The following is a 19176-nucleotide window of genomic DNA, read 5'->3' as shown; positions in this document are numbered from 1 at the left end:
GTCTGCTTTTACATGGGGCTTAAAGACTCAGAGTGGCTTGTGCTGGCCATTTCACACAAATAAAATATTGTCTGTTTCTGTGTATCGAAAGGAACAAAGTGCCTGGTAAGTGTTCTGGCAGCTGCAATGCTTTTTTTAATCCAGACCAAACTTTCAGCTACTCCCGCGCCCTTCCACAAACCAAGAAAAGGGTATTGCCACGCTCAAGGACAAAAAAATCCAGAAGTAGTAAAGCGCATTGGCAGTGTATCGGTTGTATGCCTTCAGCTATGCTTTATACATCAGCTGTCATTAGCATCTCAGTCTTACCTTTATGCTGAATATCGGTGTTCTCACTGGGAAGCGGCCTCTTGGCAGTTGTTCTGCGATACACCACGTGCGTTCTGCCGCCTTCCTCCTCCTCCTGAGTCCCCTTCTCTAGAGGTTCGATGAAGAACTCGTCCTTGTCTGTGCGAATCATGCCAGCCTAGAGTGACAGGGCAGAGATCGAACATTTCACGTTACGGTGCATGCAGCAGACACTGTGAGTAAACAGTTACAATATGCTTAAGCACACTTTAGCGCTCTCCAGAGAGTGGTTAGAAAGCAGGGAGTAAGCGAGGTGAATTCTTTATTAGAGCAAAATGAAGCATCAGTTCCTCAACTTGACAAGGAAGGACAAAGGTAAAATACTAAACCAAAGGGATTTCTAATAGAATCTAATTAGCAAGGTTTGGGACTAGAATATATATGTGGAAATGGACTCTCAATCAGAAGCCAACTATAACCAAATGGTTAAGACAATCTTAGTCATTTGTCAGCACAAACTGCCGTAGAGTTTATACAAATACCTACTGCTGTTAAAGAAAGGATTGATTCAGCGTCATGAGCTGGTCCTGATGCACAGTTCCATGGTGCAAAAGTGCAAAGCCAGCCTCTTTCTGCTCATGGCAAGACAATGAAGTGCTCAGCTTCATATGATGGCTTTGCAATTTTTCTTATATTCAACATGTCAAATAAACATGACCACGGCACCGTACTGGCACAAAACCCCTCTTAGCCCATTAGACTGTTAAATCACAATTATGAGCAATCAGTTTCTAAGGGAGAAAGGCTTAAAAATTGAGGTTAGACCAAATATGCTGGTATGACAAGAAAATGAAAGCTTCATTCCTCTATGAAACATCAAAAGAAGTCTTACACAATGTTCTCAGCATGACCACTGCTAACTAAAGAAGCGTGTAATTCATTAAGCAGAAGGAAACAAGCTACAAAAAAAAACCCTTCTACCATTTTCAGCTGGGTGGAACCATTTCTAGCTCTTTAGCTCAAGCATGTGTGTTGTTTCGCAGCACTGGCCCTGCTGCAGGAGGTTAGGATAGTCAACAGCTGGCTTGCATAACCGCCTTTCTTTGATTTTCCTGGGTGTGCATTTGCTCAGCTACATTTGAGAACTTAAAACTAATGAACTCTAGCTTTATAAAAGGAAAGCCTGAACATGAAACGCAGCAAATGAAATTCTTGAAAACACGACAAGGAGATAGAAGTTGGCTACACAACCAACATTGTTTAATCTGTCAATCGTTGACTTAAGAGTCAAGCATGGTTGTCTATCCAGTCGTTAGACTTGCTGCACGTGCAACTCAGTATTTCTGTGCCTTTAAACCATATTCTTTGTCTACTTGGGAATCCAAGTTGTCTATAGACCATAGTGCTAGAAGGAGTGCCAATACGGACCCCAATTCTGATTCCTCTGAAGTCAATGTTCAATTTCCCAACATCCTCACTTCAGCACAAGAGATTTCCCAACCTGTGCCGTATCTTGGCTTTAGTACAAGTATACTGAAATATTTTTTTCTACAAACAGCAAACTACTTTTACCACTGCTATAAATACAGCCTGCTCTTTGGTTTCCCTCCTGGAAAAATGTCAGGTTCATTTGTCATGTCTTAACATACATTAGGCAAGATTTCCAGTTGCAGATTTTATATCTATAATGTATACAAAAAGAGATTGAAAGGGAAGGATTAAAGAAACAAAATTATATTTAAGCAGTTTAGACTGTTACCAGGCTGCCTATACAGAGAGCAAACTGAATTTGAAATCTTGCGATTCTTTTCATCTAATTTAGATTCGACATCAGACACAAGGAAGGTGAAACAGGCTCAGCAGTCAGAGGAAGCAAAGAAAACGAAGAAAATAAGCACTGAACCGAGTAGGCTGCAAGTAAAAGGGAATGTGTAAAAAGAAATTTTCAAAATGAATGTTCCTTCTTTTTTAAACTATACACATGCCCAGAGCTAAATGTTCAAATCTTTGCATATGATATGCACAACTACAGATGGAGAAGGGAGCAAGTATTTGCAGGCTCAGACAGAGGTGCAGAATAGCATATTTAAACCAAGTACAAATGTGCATATGGCTTGGCTGCCATGGGATATATGCAAGCAATTCGTGTATACGTAGCTAAATAGTACAGAATGCATGTATTTGTAGGTCAGTTATGCCCACCATTAACTAAGCAAGTTATGCTGGGTCTTAATAAGTCATGTGGAGTTTACAATACAGAGTCCACCTCGTGGCATTAGGGAAAATGCCACTGCTGTCCTGTTGCCAATAAGGCATAGACAATTTAGAGGGGTCTAAACTGCCTCACCCAAGGAATAGAAGGAAGCAGCGCTTGAAATCACCAGCTGAACAGATCTGACGGAAGTACAAACCTGTGATCTCTTGAAAGAGAAAAAGGAGTTTGTTTAGCCTGAATCAAGCCTCATGTCTGCTGGAGAAAAGGCAGGCATTACCCTGGCCAGGCAATAGGCCAGGCAAGATCAAAAGAACCCCTAATATGGGAATTTCAGAGAACCAGTATGAACTGGGGCTGGCATTCAATCACAAAGGTGGTGAGGAAGGGGTCCAGAGCACCCGCTACACAACTGTCTTTTCTATTCCAGTTCCTTCAAGCAGGGCTGGATTAACGCACAGGCAAACTAGACACAGGACTAAGTGAAGAAGCGGCCCAGTCGCACTTATTTTACATATTACAATTACTGAATGAAAAAATACTATAAATATACAGTATAAAGTAGGGGCCCATGAGTTTATTTGCCTAGGGCACACCAAAGGGTTAATCCAGTTCTGCCTTCAAGTATATCACCACGATGTTTCAGCGTGTCTCAAGTCTCCTCCCCGCTCCCTTGGACAACATCCCTCACATTGGAGAACCAGGTCTCCCTCCTACCGAGAGAGGAAGCAGCACATCCTGGAACAACCTGGCCACGGCACATAGGGGAGAAGGGGAAACAAGGCCACCAAAGTCCCATGAGGCACCAGAGCAGTGTGACCCATGTCTGTTGAGGTTGGGGAATCAAGATTTTCTGACAAAAGCTGTAAGGGTTTGAGCTTTTGGTTTCATAGACAAGGGAAAGTTTTAAAAAATCTCTGGAGAGTTGCTGGTTTTCCCCCAGGGGAAACAAAAGCAGGATGGGCCCTTGGACTTTATCAGCTGAAAATGGTAGAAGGTCATCATCAACCTTTTGACCACAGGAGAGTGGCCACGTTAATAGACGAAGAGCTCCCAAGCAGCGCTCTTGCTATTCCGCCCATCAATTCAACTTCAGTCCACATCCAGGACGGCTGTACACACAATGCCCCCAGTTTACTATGATTTACTCCAGGAAAATGCTGGTTAATTCAGGACCAGATGTGGAACTCAACCTCCGCCATAGAAACAATGTTAAAAGCTGGTAGAAATGCTGAGCTGACTCTTCTCTCCCCCACTCCGCTCCTTTCTCTTGGGACATTTATATTCAAACTGAAGGGGGATGCAGGGAAAGGATATTGCTAAAACTTCCCTGCCAGAAGCGATTTATCCCCTGACTTATAAAAATACTAAAAAAAAGAAAAAGCATGTGCCTTTGGAATGTGCCAAAGTGTATCAAATGGCCCATTCTTTGCAAATATTTCCCCAGGTAGGATGCCCCTGGGCCCTTCTGCCAAAGGCTTCCCATCCCGCCTGCAAATTACTCAAGTCAAGCACCGCTTAGTACTCATTAATATGCATTAAAGAGCACAGGAGAAGGAGGTACTTAATCACAAGGAAACTGCACTTTGGAGAATCAAAACCCCTGCTCAGCTTAGCGAGCGAGTTATTTGGGAATCCAAGTCGCCCAGTGGAAGTGTGACAAGGGAAGTGGGGGGAAGGGATGGTGGAATCATTCTAGCCAATTAGTAACACGGATGGGTCCCTAATGAATCTACTACGACATGTGGGGCTAAAGGATGCAGGGGCTGTCAAGCTTACTAACACTGATACTCGAGGTTTGGGGTGTGAAGCTCCACTGCACCTCCCTGACACTTGCCAGCAGGAGCCGACAAGGCCCTGAAGGACCACAGGGCTGTGATGGTCTCCCATTCTGCCGGCATCCTGGGCCCTTCTCCACCCAGCTCCCCAGCTGCACTAAAGCATTTTCCAAGTCCCATCCCATGGGCAGCACCTGCCGGTCTCCTCTCTCCTTCCTGCAGCCAGCGGCAGGCTTTGATTACAGGGGCCTATCTACATCATGAACTAGCCCACAGCTTGTCCAGACGTGGCACTGTTATACACGCACCACGTCCCAAAGCAGAAGCTGCAGTCACACGGCCCTACAGATGGGCTAATGACCATCATTCTGGGCCTGGCAGTGGCTCCCTCATGCTCTACACAGGCTACTTTCTGAACCAGGATAATCAGCCTGGATGTAGCACATCACAAATGCATCTGCACTGCTTCCAGTTCTGGAGAATACAGCAAGCAGTGCCATGAGTTTCTTAGGGCACTGCAAGTCTGCAGCAGTCATACCTTGAGAGCCAGTCTCCCCACCCCCCAAAGCTCCTTCATCAGGCAACTCCAAAACCACCCGACTGCTTTCTGCCGGCCACACTGCAGCCAGTGCCAAATTAGCACCTGATGAAGGCCATCCCTCTGTCCTATACATTACATTGCATTTTGCAGAGTCCAGCACCCTAACTTGGATCTCACTCCTGGTTCCTCCGTCCCCCCATATTTTGTATTGAAGCTGGAAGGTTGTCTGCAGAATGCATTTTACTGTCCAAAACCAAGGACCTCATGTATAATTTAATTTGGGACTTGGCAGAAAAACTCAAGCCTAGCACTTTTGCAACTGCCCTGTTTTTCCCTGGGAAGGGAGAAGATAGAGCAAAACTGGGTTTATAACAGCAAACAGGTTGCAATCTTAAGGGGCTAGAATATACACATGTATACATATATACACATACACGTGTATACATACATATACACACACACACACACATACATATATACATTATATATACATACATAGAGTCCATCCAGGAAGAGCACACATCAACTGCTGAAGCTTCCTTAGCCTGATGAAGGGTTTTTGAACCCGAAAGCTTGCTTAATAACTATTCTCCAACCATTTGGGTTGGTCTAATAAAAGATATCAAATTCACCCAAGGAATCTTGTCTGCTTGTATATACATACACACGCACGCACGCACGCACGCACACACGCACAGCAAGTTGTTCTCCAGATTTTATTAGCCATGATTATAACAAATGCCTAAGATTATTAGCAATGTGAGGGAACTTGTATAAAGCGATGTTGCTCTTTTTTTCCCATTTATATACTACAGGAGAGCAGGGCAAATGCATGACTGGCAAGTATTCACCAAGTTTCCAATGAGTGTCAATGTAATTTCACTCTAAAAACGATAACATACAAATTGCTGGTGAGAGTATGAGTGACTGGCTTAGATCAGAAGTTGTAAAGGAAGTAAACAGACTTTCCTGTTATACAGTGAGGAAGAAAAGAAAGAAGGAAGGAAGATAAACTGTATTTTTTTATACGTGGAGTGTCCCGCAGACCACATCCATGCATAGACAGACAGAAATGCAAGCTATAGTTGAAATAATACCGTATTTTCTCGCTCACCACGCACCCCCAAATAAAACACACACACTGTTTTGGGAAGGCAGAATAAAGGAAATGAGATTTTTCCCGTCACAGCTGAATGCTGGCTGCAGGGGATCTTGACGGCAGCAGCTGTGGCTAGGACAGCTTTAACACTGTAGCCAGAGCTGTCCCTAGGGGTGTGCGGGGCCGGCAATGCTTGGCAGTGGCAGAGCCAGTGGTGCTCGGCAGCGGCAACGCGTGGCGGCTGTGGTGGGGCCTACGCAGCACTGACCGGGGGGCCCCCCAAAGTGCGGGGCCCAGGGCAGTCACCCTGATTCACACCCCCCAGGGACGGCCCTGACTATAGCACTGCCCTGATGGGTGAGCTTACTTCCTCCCTCCCTGAGGCTGGCAGAGGTAAAAATCTGGCAGCCATCTTGCAACAATGCTTCCATGCTTCTGTTCTAGTGAAGAGAAATCAGCCTGCTTAAGACACACACCCCAATTTTGGAGGGCTGATGTGCGGGGGGAAGGTGCATGCATTTTGCATGTAAATACGGTATAAGATCTCATGATATCCAAGTTCTTTTCACATCTATGCAGTAGCCAGCAAAATTAAATTGGAGGCAATCGGGTCCAACAGACTTTGTGTGGAGCAAAAATCCAGAAAGTGAGTATCATCTACCAGTGACATCTCTGAGCCAGATTTCTGAAAGTGGCTGCGCCAGGCGGGTCTGTTGTGTCCGAGGTTTACAAGCACTCCAGGAGATGCTTCTGCCGCAACCTTTACCCTGGGGTTTTCTGCAAAAGTAACACCGCTGGCCCCATGCACCAGGACAGGACCTGCTCCCTGTCCTCCATAGAGGACCTGGGTTTGGGACAACTGCCCAGCTCTCCTAGTTTCCTCAGCCACCATAACACACTCTCACATTTAGAAGGTATTCTTTAAAAGTTTAATTTGGCAGCAAAACTGCTTCACATATTTAGACTCTACAGCAATCTCCACGTTTTACAGCTTTAGCTCCTCGAGCTAATTAAATGTCTCCATGGCTCTGCACTCAGTGAGTGACTTAGTTGTCTCCTCATTCACATTCATATCACAGCTTCATGTTCCAGGCCACACCGAAGTAAACCCGCCTTGCTACTGCTCCTGCTTCTCCTTCAAGGCTCCAGAGTTGGACCCATCCTATGGCCTCAAGTTTAATTAAGGTTCATTTTTTATATTGTTAGCACAAGCTTATAGAGAGTTTTCTTATTCCTGCAAAAGACAGATTTGTCTCTCTACCTACAACCATGTGATGAGGGAAGGAAGATTATATTTTTTTTTGTAAATGCAACTTTCTGCTGGATCAATCACTCAAACACTTAGGATTAATTACTGGCAATTGCTTAATTAAAAGAACAGCTAACAAAAGAAGCATTTTGGAAACTCCTTGAGATAACACTTTAACTGAGCAAAGAAATAGCAAATCTTTGTAACTCTGGAATATGTGATTAAATTCAAATGAAGGTTACTGGCACCACGAGCACAGAGATTACTTGCACACTAACAAAATCCAAAATATACTTCTAAATTTCTGTTAAAATTGCCACGCAGTGTAATGACAAGTGACAAAAAAAATATATTGTCTAGCCTTCTGTGCCTTACTGATCACTTCACCAAAGAAACAAAGGAACCCACGGCTTTGCATTTGACTGCTTAGTTACAAAGGAGATTTGTGACACCATACAAATTTTTGCAAAAGCAAGGTGGCTAGGCAATGCCTTGATGAAGCATACAGAAATCATGTATGTTTGGACGCAAAGACATTTCTTCAAAATATAATAAAGCTGCCACTGATATAGCACCTTTCAACAGCGAATCTCAAAGCACTTTAAAACATTTTATTTTTATCTATGGATTTTCTGAGGGGCTTAGCACCATGGAAACTTGGCATCTCGCAAACATCAATGGATTTACCTTTACAGCCACCAAGTGAGGTGAAAATATTACTATCCAATCACACAGGAAGGAAACTGAGGCAAGGATATTAAATTACTTGTTCTGCATCGCACAGGAAATCTATGCCAGCACAAGAATAGATTACAGATGTCCTAAATCCATATACATTCTTAACCACAACATCCTCCACTTGGCAAACATAGGGATGTACCATCATCCTTATTTTACACACGGGGAAACCAAGGCACAGACATTTATCGTGGCCTGTCCAAGCTCACGGTATAGATCAGAGCTGGCACTAGAGTCCAGCTCCCCCAATTCCCAACCACGTGGTGTATGTATGCAGTTGCCCAGTATCCCTGTTTGTCATTTTGACCCATATGCCATCTCCCAAATCCTACTTAATCATCTTAATCCTTGCACATTATTATTTTTAATTAGAAAAATGTGTAAGGGCAGGAACAGACTACCATACATGTTTATTCCTGTTTAGCTTCTTGCACGCTTGAAACCACTATAAAAAGCATCTGATGATTTGCTTTTGGGGGGGTTTTTAAAGATGTCTTGACTTAGAACCATACTAGAAGAAGAAGAACTGTGAGGTATGGTCAATCTATTTTTCTTTTAACCAAATAGAGATACTGAAAGAGTTGCATAAAACATTTGGAACATGTGAGCACATACGGTACTGTAAATTACAACTGCCCCAGAGCTACAATGGTTTATACAGCCCCCAGCTTGTGTGGCAGGAAGAGGAAAGTTTCTCCTGTATGACTCGCATGCATGCATTTTTCTTACTGTCAGTTTGAAACTAAACATTTTGCAGTTTCTTTCATGCCTTTTTACAGTTACACAACTCTGTTGCTTCTTTGATAAAGACGACAAATACATTATATGAAGATGGCCAGCTTGAGGACTTTAGGCAAGAGACCCACCTCTTTGTGCCTCAGTTTACCCACCTGCAGAATGGGCACAATGATACCGACCTCCTTTGTAAAGAACTTTGAGGGGCTGGACTCTCGACCCATTTATATTGTGGTGAGGTTTGTACATAGTTGGAAGTTATACTGGAATCTGGAGCAGACAGACCGACAAATAGCTATTGGGGGGAGCTCCATACAATTAGTTTCTATCACTGCACCTTGTCATAGCCTCTTTGCCTTAAACAAATGGATAACCTGAGATAAGCTACAGACACACAACACCTAAACTGGTGTAACTTATATCAACACAGTTATATCCCTGATGTTCCCAAAGTAATTCTCCACTGATTCCCTTAGGAAGCTAAGGGTGTTAGTCTGAAGTCAGGCAACAGGATGTTATCATCGGTGTAGGACCATACCTCCTGCATCCACTTCTCTTCTATACCGGTGTAAACGTGCTGTGTGCCCACGCCCCGAGTCCAGCTGATGAAAAGCACCAGATAAAAGCTAAATCTTTATTATTATTTTCTAACATATTAATCTTCCCTTCCACATTCAGTGTAGCGTGGTACCAAGCAAATGAGGGAGAAATAATATATACCAACAAAGGTTTCTATGCTGGCCAAGTTCTGTCTTTACCTGCAATTCACCCAGTCAGTCAGGCTAGGAACAGACATTGCATTTGTCCCAGGACAAGTTCTGCCTGCATTTGTCCCAGAACAGAAATGTCCTGGAATTGGCATGGATACATCCACCTTCCAGTTAGGATTTAGTGACCACCTGAATGCATGGCTGCTTTTCTGCCATTGATTCAATGCTGCAATCCCAGGGCACTTTGTGATGACACTAGCACTTCTTATCCTGTGAACCTTTCTAGGGTTTGTTCCAGGACATCTGAACAACTCTTCTGGGATAAAGTGGTTTGTCCCAGGACACAACTGGTATCTGTTTGTAGCCTTACGGTCAGAATCTATTATACCAGTTCCCTAGGACTAGATCCCTGCAACCATGTTTTTGTGCCTTTTGCAACACACCATCATTGCAACTGTAAGACAAGTCACAAGAAGCAGCAAGCAGGAAGCGGCCCTTCAGCTTTGTCCTCAGCAGTTTTTCAAGGACTTGAGCACAGTGGAGTTGGGCTGCACTTAGGGACTGGACAGGTAAAATAAGATCTGGCCTTATGGCTAAACAGTCACAAGTCAGCTGACCCAAACTGAAAGTCAGTAGAGCTATGTGAGTTCACATCAGCTGAGAGTTTGGCCCCTCTCTGCATTCTGCATTTACATAGCACTTGTTTTTTAGCACTTTAAAGCTTTTAATAAAAAGTGATACAAAGAGTGAGGTAGATTAAATATGACTGTCATGCAACTGCTGAGAAGAACGAGGGTATGACCAAAGAAGCACATTACCTAGAGTGCAAAGGGGTAAGGACTGTTGGTTGTTCTGCAGTATCTCTACACCTGCCTACCCTATGTATGGTAGGTGAACTAGGGCAAATTACCCTGGATGAAACAGGACCGAATTGCCCCAATGTAGCTTTCATTTATGCAGAATACTTGATGCATGGCAAGTCCTCAACCCCTTTTAAATCACTGTACTTTGTTCATTTGTCCCTACCCAAAGCCATTGGAGCAAAATGCCTTTCTGAAAGCCACAAAGCAACACAGAGGCAGATTTCAGAATAGAGCCTAGGTTTCCTGACTTGATGTTGCCTGCTTTGAATCCTAGGACAGCATTATTAAAGTAGCTTTAGATCTCTTTCCTCTTACAAGAAAGCTGCACGGCAAAGTGAATCTCTGAATATAATACTGCTAGTGAATTTCCACATTGGCCTTTCTGGGCAAGTGTAGAACAGGTTCTCTCCATAAGATCAAGTGACTGCGCATAGCTTCTTATTGTGACAGTTTTGCCGACCCACATTCAGATCCTATCAGCTTCCAATGGGAGGACCCTTGTCTTTTAAGAGTTAAGCTGTAGAAATTTCATCTTGCTATAGATTTTTTGTCAAAGGGCAGCAGTGACTTTAGCAAGAACAGTGTCATAAGTGGGATATTTTGGCAAGTCTGTAGGTTTGCAGCCCTCAGGTCCATGCAGGGTCCAAATGGAAAAAAGGAAAAGGTTATTAAATAGCTGTTGAGAATGAAAATGATAAATGTGGTAGATCCTGTGCACTCAAGGGACTGTAGCTTGATTACTGTTGTTGCAAGCTGGGCATAATAATTGCAGTTCTCTGCAACCAAGTTTCTCAATCTTGATCTGTGCTAGAAGAAAAGCATGAATATCAAGTCCATGAATTTGCTAACAGCAAGAGCCTGAGGGACTAACTTTACCCAATTTTCAGTTAAGGAATCATTTGAAGCAAAAGTCTCTGCTATCACTTTCACTGCGGCATTGATGAAATTCTACCCTCAGCAACAACCACCAAGAAAAAAGAAAAAACATAAATGGGCATAAATTCTCTGCTAGAAGAAAACACTTTCCAATCGAAAAAGCTGTCCAACTTCAATTCTCAAATCCAGGCTACAACTACACAATTTTTCTGCTAAGAATATATTGAGTTGGGGTGCAAGCCAGCTCACCACCTACTGCAGTCCGGGGGAGTCACAGTTTCATAGATTTTAAGGTCACAAGGAACAATTATAGTCACTGCATGTGACCTCCTACATAACACAGGTCACATGCTTTCACCAAGCAATCACTGCAACTCACCCAGCAAGTCTTTCTCCTAGGCTAAGTACAGACAGCCAAAAAGCCGGAGGCAGAATCAATTCAGTCTTTGCAGGTTAGTCTAAAATGCAGCAATTAAACTGAGAAGCAAGTGAACAGACATTCACTTTTGATTCAGGCAATGCAGCCACGCATGCAGAGGCTCAGGCCAGAAGGCAGGGGGGTGGGGGCGAAGCGCACTAGAGCACGGCTCCCAGCCTGCCAGCCACTGCCAAAGGGAAGGGACTGAAGCTCCACGGCTTTTCCCCCCATCCCTGCTTGAGGGGAGGGGGAACCCCCTGCTCTCACCTGTGTGCATGCTGCTGTGGGGCTGGAGCCTTTGCAATGTGCCTGTCCCTTTAAGAAGGGGAAAGCTGCCATCCAATAACTTCAGGTAACCTGTCTGTATTTTACCAGCTACTTTCTATCACCAGGTCACCATTCCCCCTTTCCCCCCACCTACCTTTCTCGTACCTATTATCTTCCATTCCTTGTGAACCTCACTGCCACGCATTTGCATTTTCACAGACCTGCATTTTGCTTGTTGGCTTTTATTCTCCCCAGGAGAGCACGCGAAACCCCAAAGGCTTGCAAAGAACAATTTTTCCAACTATTTAGTTGGTCTAATAAAAGATATCACATCTACTCAACAAACCAAAGCTGCTTCTCGCACTCTACCTCTGTGGGTGGACACAAGGCACTGGGATCTGACTGCTTACTGCCAGTTCAAGTGAGAGTGGAGACAGAGAGCTGAGACAGAACAGGAAAGAGGAAACCTGCTGCAAAAGAGGTGAATGAGGACAGAGAAAAGAATAAGTAACACCGGAGAAGGGAATTGCTTTGAGGGGAAGAATATTTGAAGGGAAACCCTTTGGCTGGACGGAACAAAAGATACAGTGAACTATTTTCTCTGAATGTGAGCAATGAATCTAACTTGCCACTATAGCTAGCAAGAGAGTTCACAGTTTGCCGCTGGAGCAGAGCCGGGTTTCCCACTCCCACCCCCTCGTCAGCCAGGCCTCCCTGCTCAGGCTGGGGAGCAGAGGGGCAGGGCCATCCCTGCTCCCTGGAACAGACAGCACAGCCCAGCCCAGCCCAGCTCAGGGCTGCAAAGCATCCTGGGATGCTGGGGGGCTGTGATTTAACTTGAACCGGGAAGGGGTCTGGGACAGAAGTTTCATAAATCAGTTTGACCTAAATCAGTTAAATCTGATACTACAGTCAATCAGGTTTATCTTAGTTTCAACCATTTTGAAACTGGTTTATGTGCCCTGAACTTCTGTTCTGTTACAGCTTTAAACTAGTTTCTGATCACTTAAATCAATTCATGTGTAACTTCTGTCCCTAGCCCTAAACTCGATAAGAGCTAGATCAGACCCCTAATAAATATGAAATACAGCCTAGATATCTGCTTCAGTGAACAAGTTCACAGAGCTCATATGTAACAGATATAGGAACTAAATTTAACAAGAACGTCAGCAGAACAGTGCTGGTGTATTCTAGATGCGGAGTCAACCTGCAACTCCTAGGGTAGGGATCTACAAGTTTGCATGTTGCTAAATAAAATTAATTTGTCAATTTTGCAGCCACAGACATGCACTAGAAAGGTCTGTGGACTCATAGGGCCAGATTCTCTGTTGCCCTGAAGCTTGTGAAGTCCACTGCATTAGTGAGTACAAAATGGGTGTACAATCGGAGGGGTGGTATCTCGTACTCTGTGTGCTTCTGTAAATAACTACACACATCCAGAATCTGGCCAGAGTCTTCATAGGTCATACACAAAGTTATCAACAGCTTAAAATGCAGACATCTTCTTTCTCTGTTAGACTGGAAGTCTGGAGTGAGTTGAAACAGCGCTGCAATGTTTTGTACCAATTGGGGCATACTCTTGTCTTAGCCTTCTACTGACTCTCTGTCTTCTATTAATCTTCCCTGTCTTATTCTACAACAAAGATACTTGGTGGGAGAAGAATACTTGGAAAGCAGTTACGCCAAAAAAGATAGTGGAAGCTATTAGACACGAGCTTTCAATTTTATATTGACTATATTGCTAGGACCCAAATAGAAGAGGAATGTCAAAGTTCAGAAGACGAGCAAAAATAATTAAGCCCTGGAGGAACAGACTTATTAGGAAAGATTAACTAAAAGAATTAATATGCACAGCTTGTCCAGATGACAGAAAGGGTAGGGAGGCATATGACAGCTCTCCAAGTTTTTGAAGAACAACAAGGAGAGGATGAGAACCATCAAAGGGTCTGGGATAATGTTATGAAAGGGAGAGAAGGCAATATTCAGTAGGAATTTTAACATAAAGCCCTCTCACTATTTTCACGCCACTAAAATGAGATGATCACAACAATCCCTTCTTGCCTTAAACTCAAGGATAGTACTTCTCAACCGAGTACCGCAGCACCCTGGGGTACCCTGAGATCCTTTCAAGGGTGCTGCAGGATGCTGTACAACGTTAGCACCGTCAGGTGCGCAAACATGATCAACCCAGAGAGCACCTCTACACGTGCAGGGAGGCTGTTCTGACACGCTATAATTACAGCGCATCAGAGCACTCTTGATTAATCAAGTCTGCTGAAGCATGATAATTATCATGCTCCAGCAAACTCCAGCGACACGTGTATCAGCGTCCCCACGCTGAAAAATGGTGGTGGGGCACTTTCAATGAAAGTTCGTTTGACGAACTTTAGTTCAAATTGTCCCGCCACCATTTTTCAGAGTGGGGACACTGGTACACATGACCCTCTGTGCGTTTTTAATTAGCACAGCTCTCAGTGCTGTGCTAATTAAAGTACCCCCTGCCCCCGCCTCCCGAAGCACATCTATAAATGCTCAGAGATTTCAAATCGGGATCCAGGGTGGTAAAAATATTCTGACTTGCTGCGCTCTTTCTGGGTTCCTTGCAACAGAAGAAATATTCTAGTATTTTTTGGTAGTCAAAACGTGAATGAAAATTAAGAGCTGTAATTTTCTGATGGGTGCCTTGAGTTTAATGACAGGTCCCTTGAGTCTGAAAAGGTTAGGGACCCTGCCCTGGGAGGTACTGTGTGTTACCTCCATTCTGGAATGGGCCCCAAACCCCCGCCCTGTTGTCTAGTTGCTGTACACACAAAGAGAAATATTTTTTTAATGCTATGCTCTACGGAACTTTCTGAGCGGGGAGGATCCTCAATCAAGTAATCTGAAACAAGGCTTCAGGAACAGCACACCACCATGTAGTAAAAGTTGCTGTTTAAAGAGGCATACGGACAGGATGGCCTTCCCCTTGTCCTCACCTTCCCCCGTTCTGCGATTCTTTGCTGTCTGCTCTCTTCCTGACTTTCTTTTCTCCAGCCCCTCCAAGGCTCCAGCAACTAACAAAATCATGTAAAAACAGGCACTTGGAGAACAAGAAATTTCCAGGGCTGTCTCTGTCTAGTCTTTGTGCTATGGCAACAACAATGAGAACTTTCACTGCACTTAACACAGTACAAAAGACCATTAACCATACATGTATACATACAAAACCCTGAAGAATACAGCTGCAGCCAGATATCAACAGCAAGATGATGTGTAAAGTACAATTTGTCCAAGTGGAAAAGGACAAAGGGTGAAAACACAAAGTATTTCAGGGAAGAGGGTGAACAAAAGTGCTCGGTCTCCACAAAACAAGAGTGCCGCACAATTTCCTGACAGATTCAACTGAAAGTTAACATTCGTGGGTTGGGTGTCACACCCCTGGAATTAAATGGGGCATGACAGACCTCACAAAGGGTGGTCCCCTGAAAAGCATGTATAGCAAATAAATTAAAAGAAAGAATTGTTTGAGCGACTGTTGAGCCACTCAGCATTTACGGGCATCAAGAGAAGTAAAGTTGCATCTTGTATGTTAGGGCAGCAGGATATTCCATGCAACTAGTGTTTAACCCATCATTATCAATCCAGATTTGGATGAGTTTAGAAGGAGGCTGCTTTTATTTGGCCCACATGGATTGTCACCAGACAAGATGTCATGTAAGATCCACCCAGAGGTGACTATTTTACTTTAGTATATTCAGTAACGTGGGCTGTGGTACTGTGAATAGTCCACACAACTCCTCAGCTCATTTTATACTTATACAGAACTTCTGTATTTCACAGACCCCTGGGCAGGATAAAAATATTAGAGCCAAGAAGCTTCTGTTGCCAGAAGACAATTACCGCTGACAGACCTACAAACGAGCAGTAAGTCAGGAAACTGGAACAAAAGAAACACTATGATCAAGAATACCAAAGAGTTACCCATCACTGTCAGAAGAAAAAATGATGGGTCTCCAGCAGACAGTAACCAGAAACCTAACCGGGTAACAGGTGCCCAAATCAGTCATTCATCGCAGCCACCCCTCAAGATCTTACCTCTGGAAGGAAACTATATCTATACTAAACCAGAGAGGCTCTGGTTCTGCGCTGCTTAAGGGAACCTATGGTGTGACTGTCTGGATGGGGACATGAATAACACAAGACCAATCAGTCTTTAGCAATGAAAAGCCCAAACAGACTCCAGTGGGGGACCCCCCTCGCTATGGCAAACAAATGACTGCCAAGGAACTCCTGACGCCACAGATGGCCAGGTGATCAGAAACCCACTTGGATGCAGACAAGGCCCAACACTAATAGAGCTGGTAAAAAACGTAAAAACTATTCCAGCAAAAAGGTCATTTTTCACTACACACTGGTGGAATAGAACAGCTCCTACTCACATTTCTCGGTAACATTTTTTTAGAAAAAATCATATTTTTGAAATTTCAAGTCTGCATTTTCCCCTTTATGTGACACAGAATGAAGTAAAATTAATGTGTTCAGAAGCGTGATGGATTTTTAAAATTGTTTTCTTCAAATTTTCCTTACATCTTATAGCTTTGCTTTATTTCTTTTAATTGAAATTTTTAAAAGGCACAGGATAGCAAAAAGAAAAATGGCCTTTTTGCTGTGATGAAACAAAGTTATTTAGGTTAGGATCACAGCAGAACTTTGGGGAGGGCTAAACAAGGTAGATGAAGGGATAGCACAATGGCAGATCAAATTAAAATGCTGATAAATGCAAAGCAAAGCACAGGGGAGGGGAAAATTTAACAACCTCAGGACCTTAACAAGGTTCCAAATGAACTGTAATTAGCTCAGGAAAGGGCCTCAGGTCTGATCCTGCCTGGCAGTTCTTTCCATTTCAATGAAAAATCAGAAAATAGCAAAAGAAATGAAAACCTTTTTGCAAAAGTTTTCACTAAAGGTCAGTTTTCATCTAAAAATGTGTTGAATAAAACATTTTAACCAGCACCAATAGAATGACCTTGGTACTTCTACTTTTGTCATCCAAAACAGTTCTTTGTGCATCTCATCAACTGACTAGTTTTGCTTATTGGTTTAACATGAGGTTTTTGTTGCAATTAAAAGTGGAAACTATGTAACACCACTTATGTTTGCCATGTGACCGTGTGCAACTCTGACCCATATGGTCCGTCTGAAGCCAACTAGTCTGCCAAGTATCACCCCACGTTTCAACTAGTCTAAAGTTTTATCCAGCTACCTGACCTCCACTGCTGCTGAGTACATCAAATACTAATGAATTTAGACTTATACTCCCTATGGAGGTAAGAAAGCAATGTCCCCATTTTACATTGTGCCAATAACATGCAGAGAAACTGAGCAAGCTGCCCAAGGACAAAGAGAAAAGGGGCGTGCTAAGCGGGCCCTATTTGATTCAGATTCTGCCCGAATCAGGGGCAGTAATTCGATTTGTTGATTCAGATCGCTGTTCCCGATTCAATTCGGCCGAATCTGAATCTGAAGATTCGATGCTGATTAGGAGAACCAGCTATTCATACATAGACACAGCTTTAAATGTTTTTTCTACGTACCTCAAGGTACCAGCATGGCTCATGAACACTGTGATGTTAGGGCACGTGAAGTGTCCCACAGGAGTGTGTGAGGTCCTCCACGTGCTTGGCAGCAAACCTGGAAGTAGACCAGACGTACTTCCGGTCCACTTCCAGGTCTGCCGGGGAGCGCACTGGGGGCCCCCCCATGCCTCCCTGGCTTGGCGATCACCTGCAGGGGGACCCCCAGTTGCACCCCCCCCCAAGACCCAGGAGGCATCAGTCACCAAGCCTGGGGGCACAGCATGCTCCCTGCCAGACCTGGAAGTGCTTCTGGTCCACTTCTGGGTGTCCTGCCGAGCATGGTGGGGAGCCCCCCGCGCTTCTGTGGGACGCTTCATCCACCCCAGCATCGCAGCACTCACGAGCCCCCACTACCTAGAGGTACATAGAAAAAACATTTAAAGCTGTGTCTACGTCCAACTCTCTGAATCTTTCCGAATCTCTCCAAATCGATTCGAAGGGTTCCGATTTGATTTGGAGAGATTAAAGGGTCCTCCGATTCAATTCAGATTCAGAGATTCAGCCACTGAATTGGGCCAAATCTCCACCGAATCAAATCCGGGACCGAAGCTTCGCACAGCCCTAAAATGAGTGGCAGAGCTGAGGGGACAGTGAAACCAGATTTCCCAAATTCTAGGCCAATGTCAGTGCCTTTCATTAGTGGAACTTCAGCAGACTGTCCCGGACTGTGGAGAGCTCCAGCGCTAGATTAACTTCCAGCAGCACTGGGGCTCTCCGCTTACCCTGCGGCCCCCTTAGGACAGGTATTAGAACAGCGCTCGGGCTCTGCTTCTGCTATCTGGCTGTGCGCAGTACTGCTGCTAACAGTCCTTTCTGCCTCAGGGTGACAGCAGAAGAAGAGACCCTATCACACCCATCACCCAAACCCTTTAATTTTACTGTAACTGTACAATTAACACATTTCCTTGAAAGCCAATTAGAATTTCATGGGATGCATCTGAGCTCTGAGGAAGGAAGAATTTCACAAAACTATGAAGACTATTTAAGAAGTTTTCCAGGTTTTAACGCTTTTTGTGGAATCTACAGTTCTCCTCCCCTGCTTTTAGAAACGATACACAGCTGTGCGTTGGATTATAGCTGTGCCTTTCGGCAGCAGCACAAGGAAGGCACAAATCCAATCGCAGATATTTAGCGTACCATTGCCCTTCTGGGAGCTCTCTTCAGATCACAGGGAGTGGTTCCTTTGACCCATATGGCAGAGACATTTGAGGCTTCTGCTACACCATAGCATTTTAAAAGGTATTAAATGCTCACTCTCTCCAGCCCTCAGAAGCAAAGTCCAATGTGGAAAATCAACAAACAAATGCAGAAGTGGGAAGCCCAGGAAGAAAATCTCTACAAGCCCAGCTGTGCGGCTGATTTCTGACTGTTTTGGGGGGTGTTTGTCTTTTTATACTTTTCCTCGACCTTCTCTTTTGTTACGCTTGGTCTGTTCTGGCATGATCCAGGCTGCTATCAATTTTCTGCCTCTTATGTTCACATTTGTATTTTCCCCACATTTCAAGCATATTCTCTGCTGTTTCCCAGCAGCTCATTGGTTTTCATGTAGTTTCAGAACAGATGGCTCAAGACTGATTTGCTTTACTGCTTGCATTTGTCCATTTACTTTGTTCTTTTCCCCTAGCATTCGCAGTTAGTGGGAACGTTGGCTTCTCTGCACGGATGCAACCAGTCTGCCTGGCTGGCAGCACTGCACCATCGGACAGTCACCTGGGTCTTGAACAGACACCTCTGTGTGCTCACGCTACAAGGACTGAGCAGGAAACAGCAGTCCCCAGCTGGCAATA

General features: G+C 44.2%; 1 protein-coding gene across 1 annotated transcript in view; it reads right to left on the bottom strand.

Annotated features, from left to right (window-relative positions):
* ADAMTS2 (ADAM metallopeptidase with thrombospondin type 1 motif 2) overlaps positions 1-19176 on the bottom strand; it is a 236872-nt gene that overhangs the window by 140867 nt on the left and 76829 nt on the right. Inside the window, exon 4 of the mRNA XM_014521388.2 lies at positions 310-466. Within this exon, the coding sequence (XP_014376874.2) occupies positions 310-460 (151 nt within the window). The 5' untranslated portion in view covers positions 461-466. The remainder of the gene's footprint in view (positions 1-309; positions 467-19176) is intronic.

The sequence above is a fragment of the Alligator sinensis genome, unplaced genomic scaffold (genome assembly GCF_000455745.1).
Source record: "Alligator sinensis unplaced genomic scaffold, ASM45574v1 scaffold741_1, whole genome shotgun sequence".
In the NCBI taxonomy this organism is placed as follows: Eukaryota; Metazoa; Chordata; order Crocodylia; family Alligatoridae; genus Alligator; species Alligator sinensis.
The sequence above is the reverse complement of the archived record's forward strand: the minus strand, read 5'-3'. Positions and strand labels throughout refer to the sequence as shown.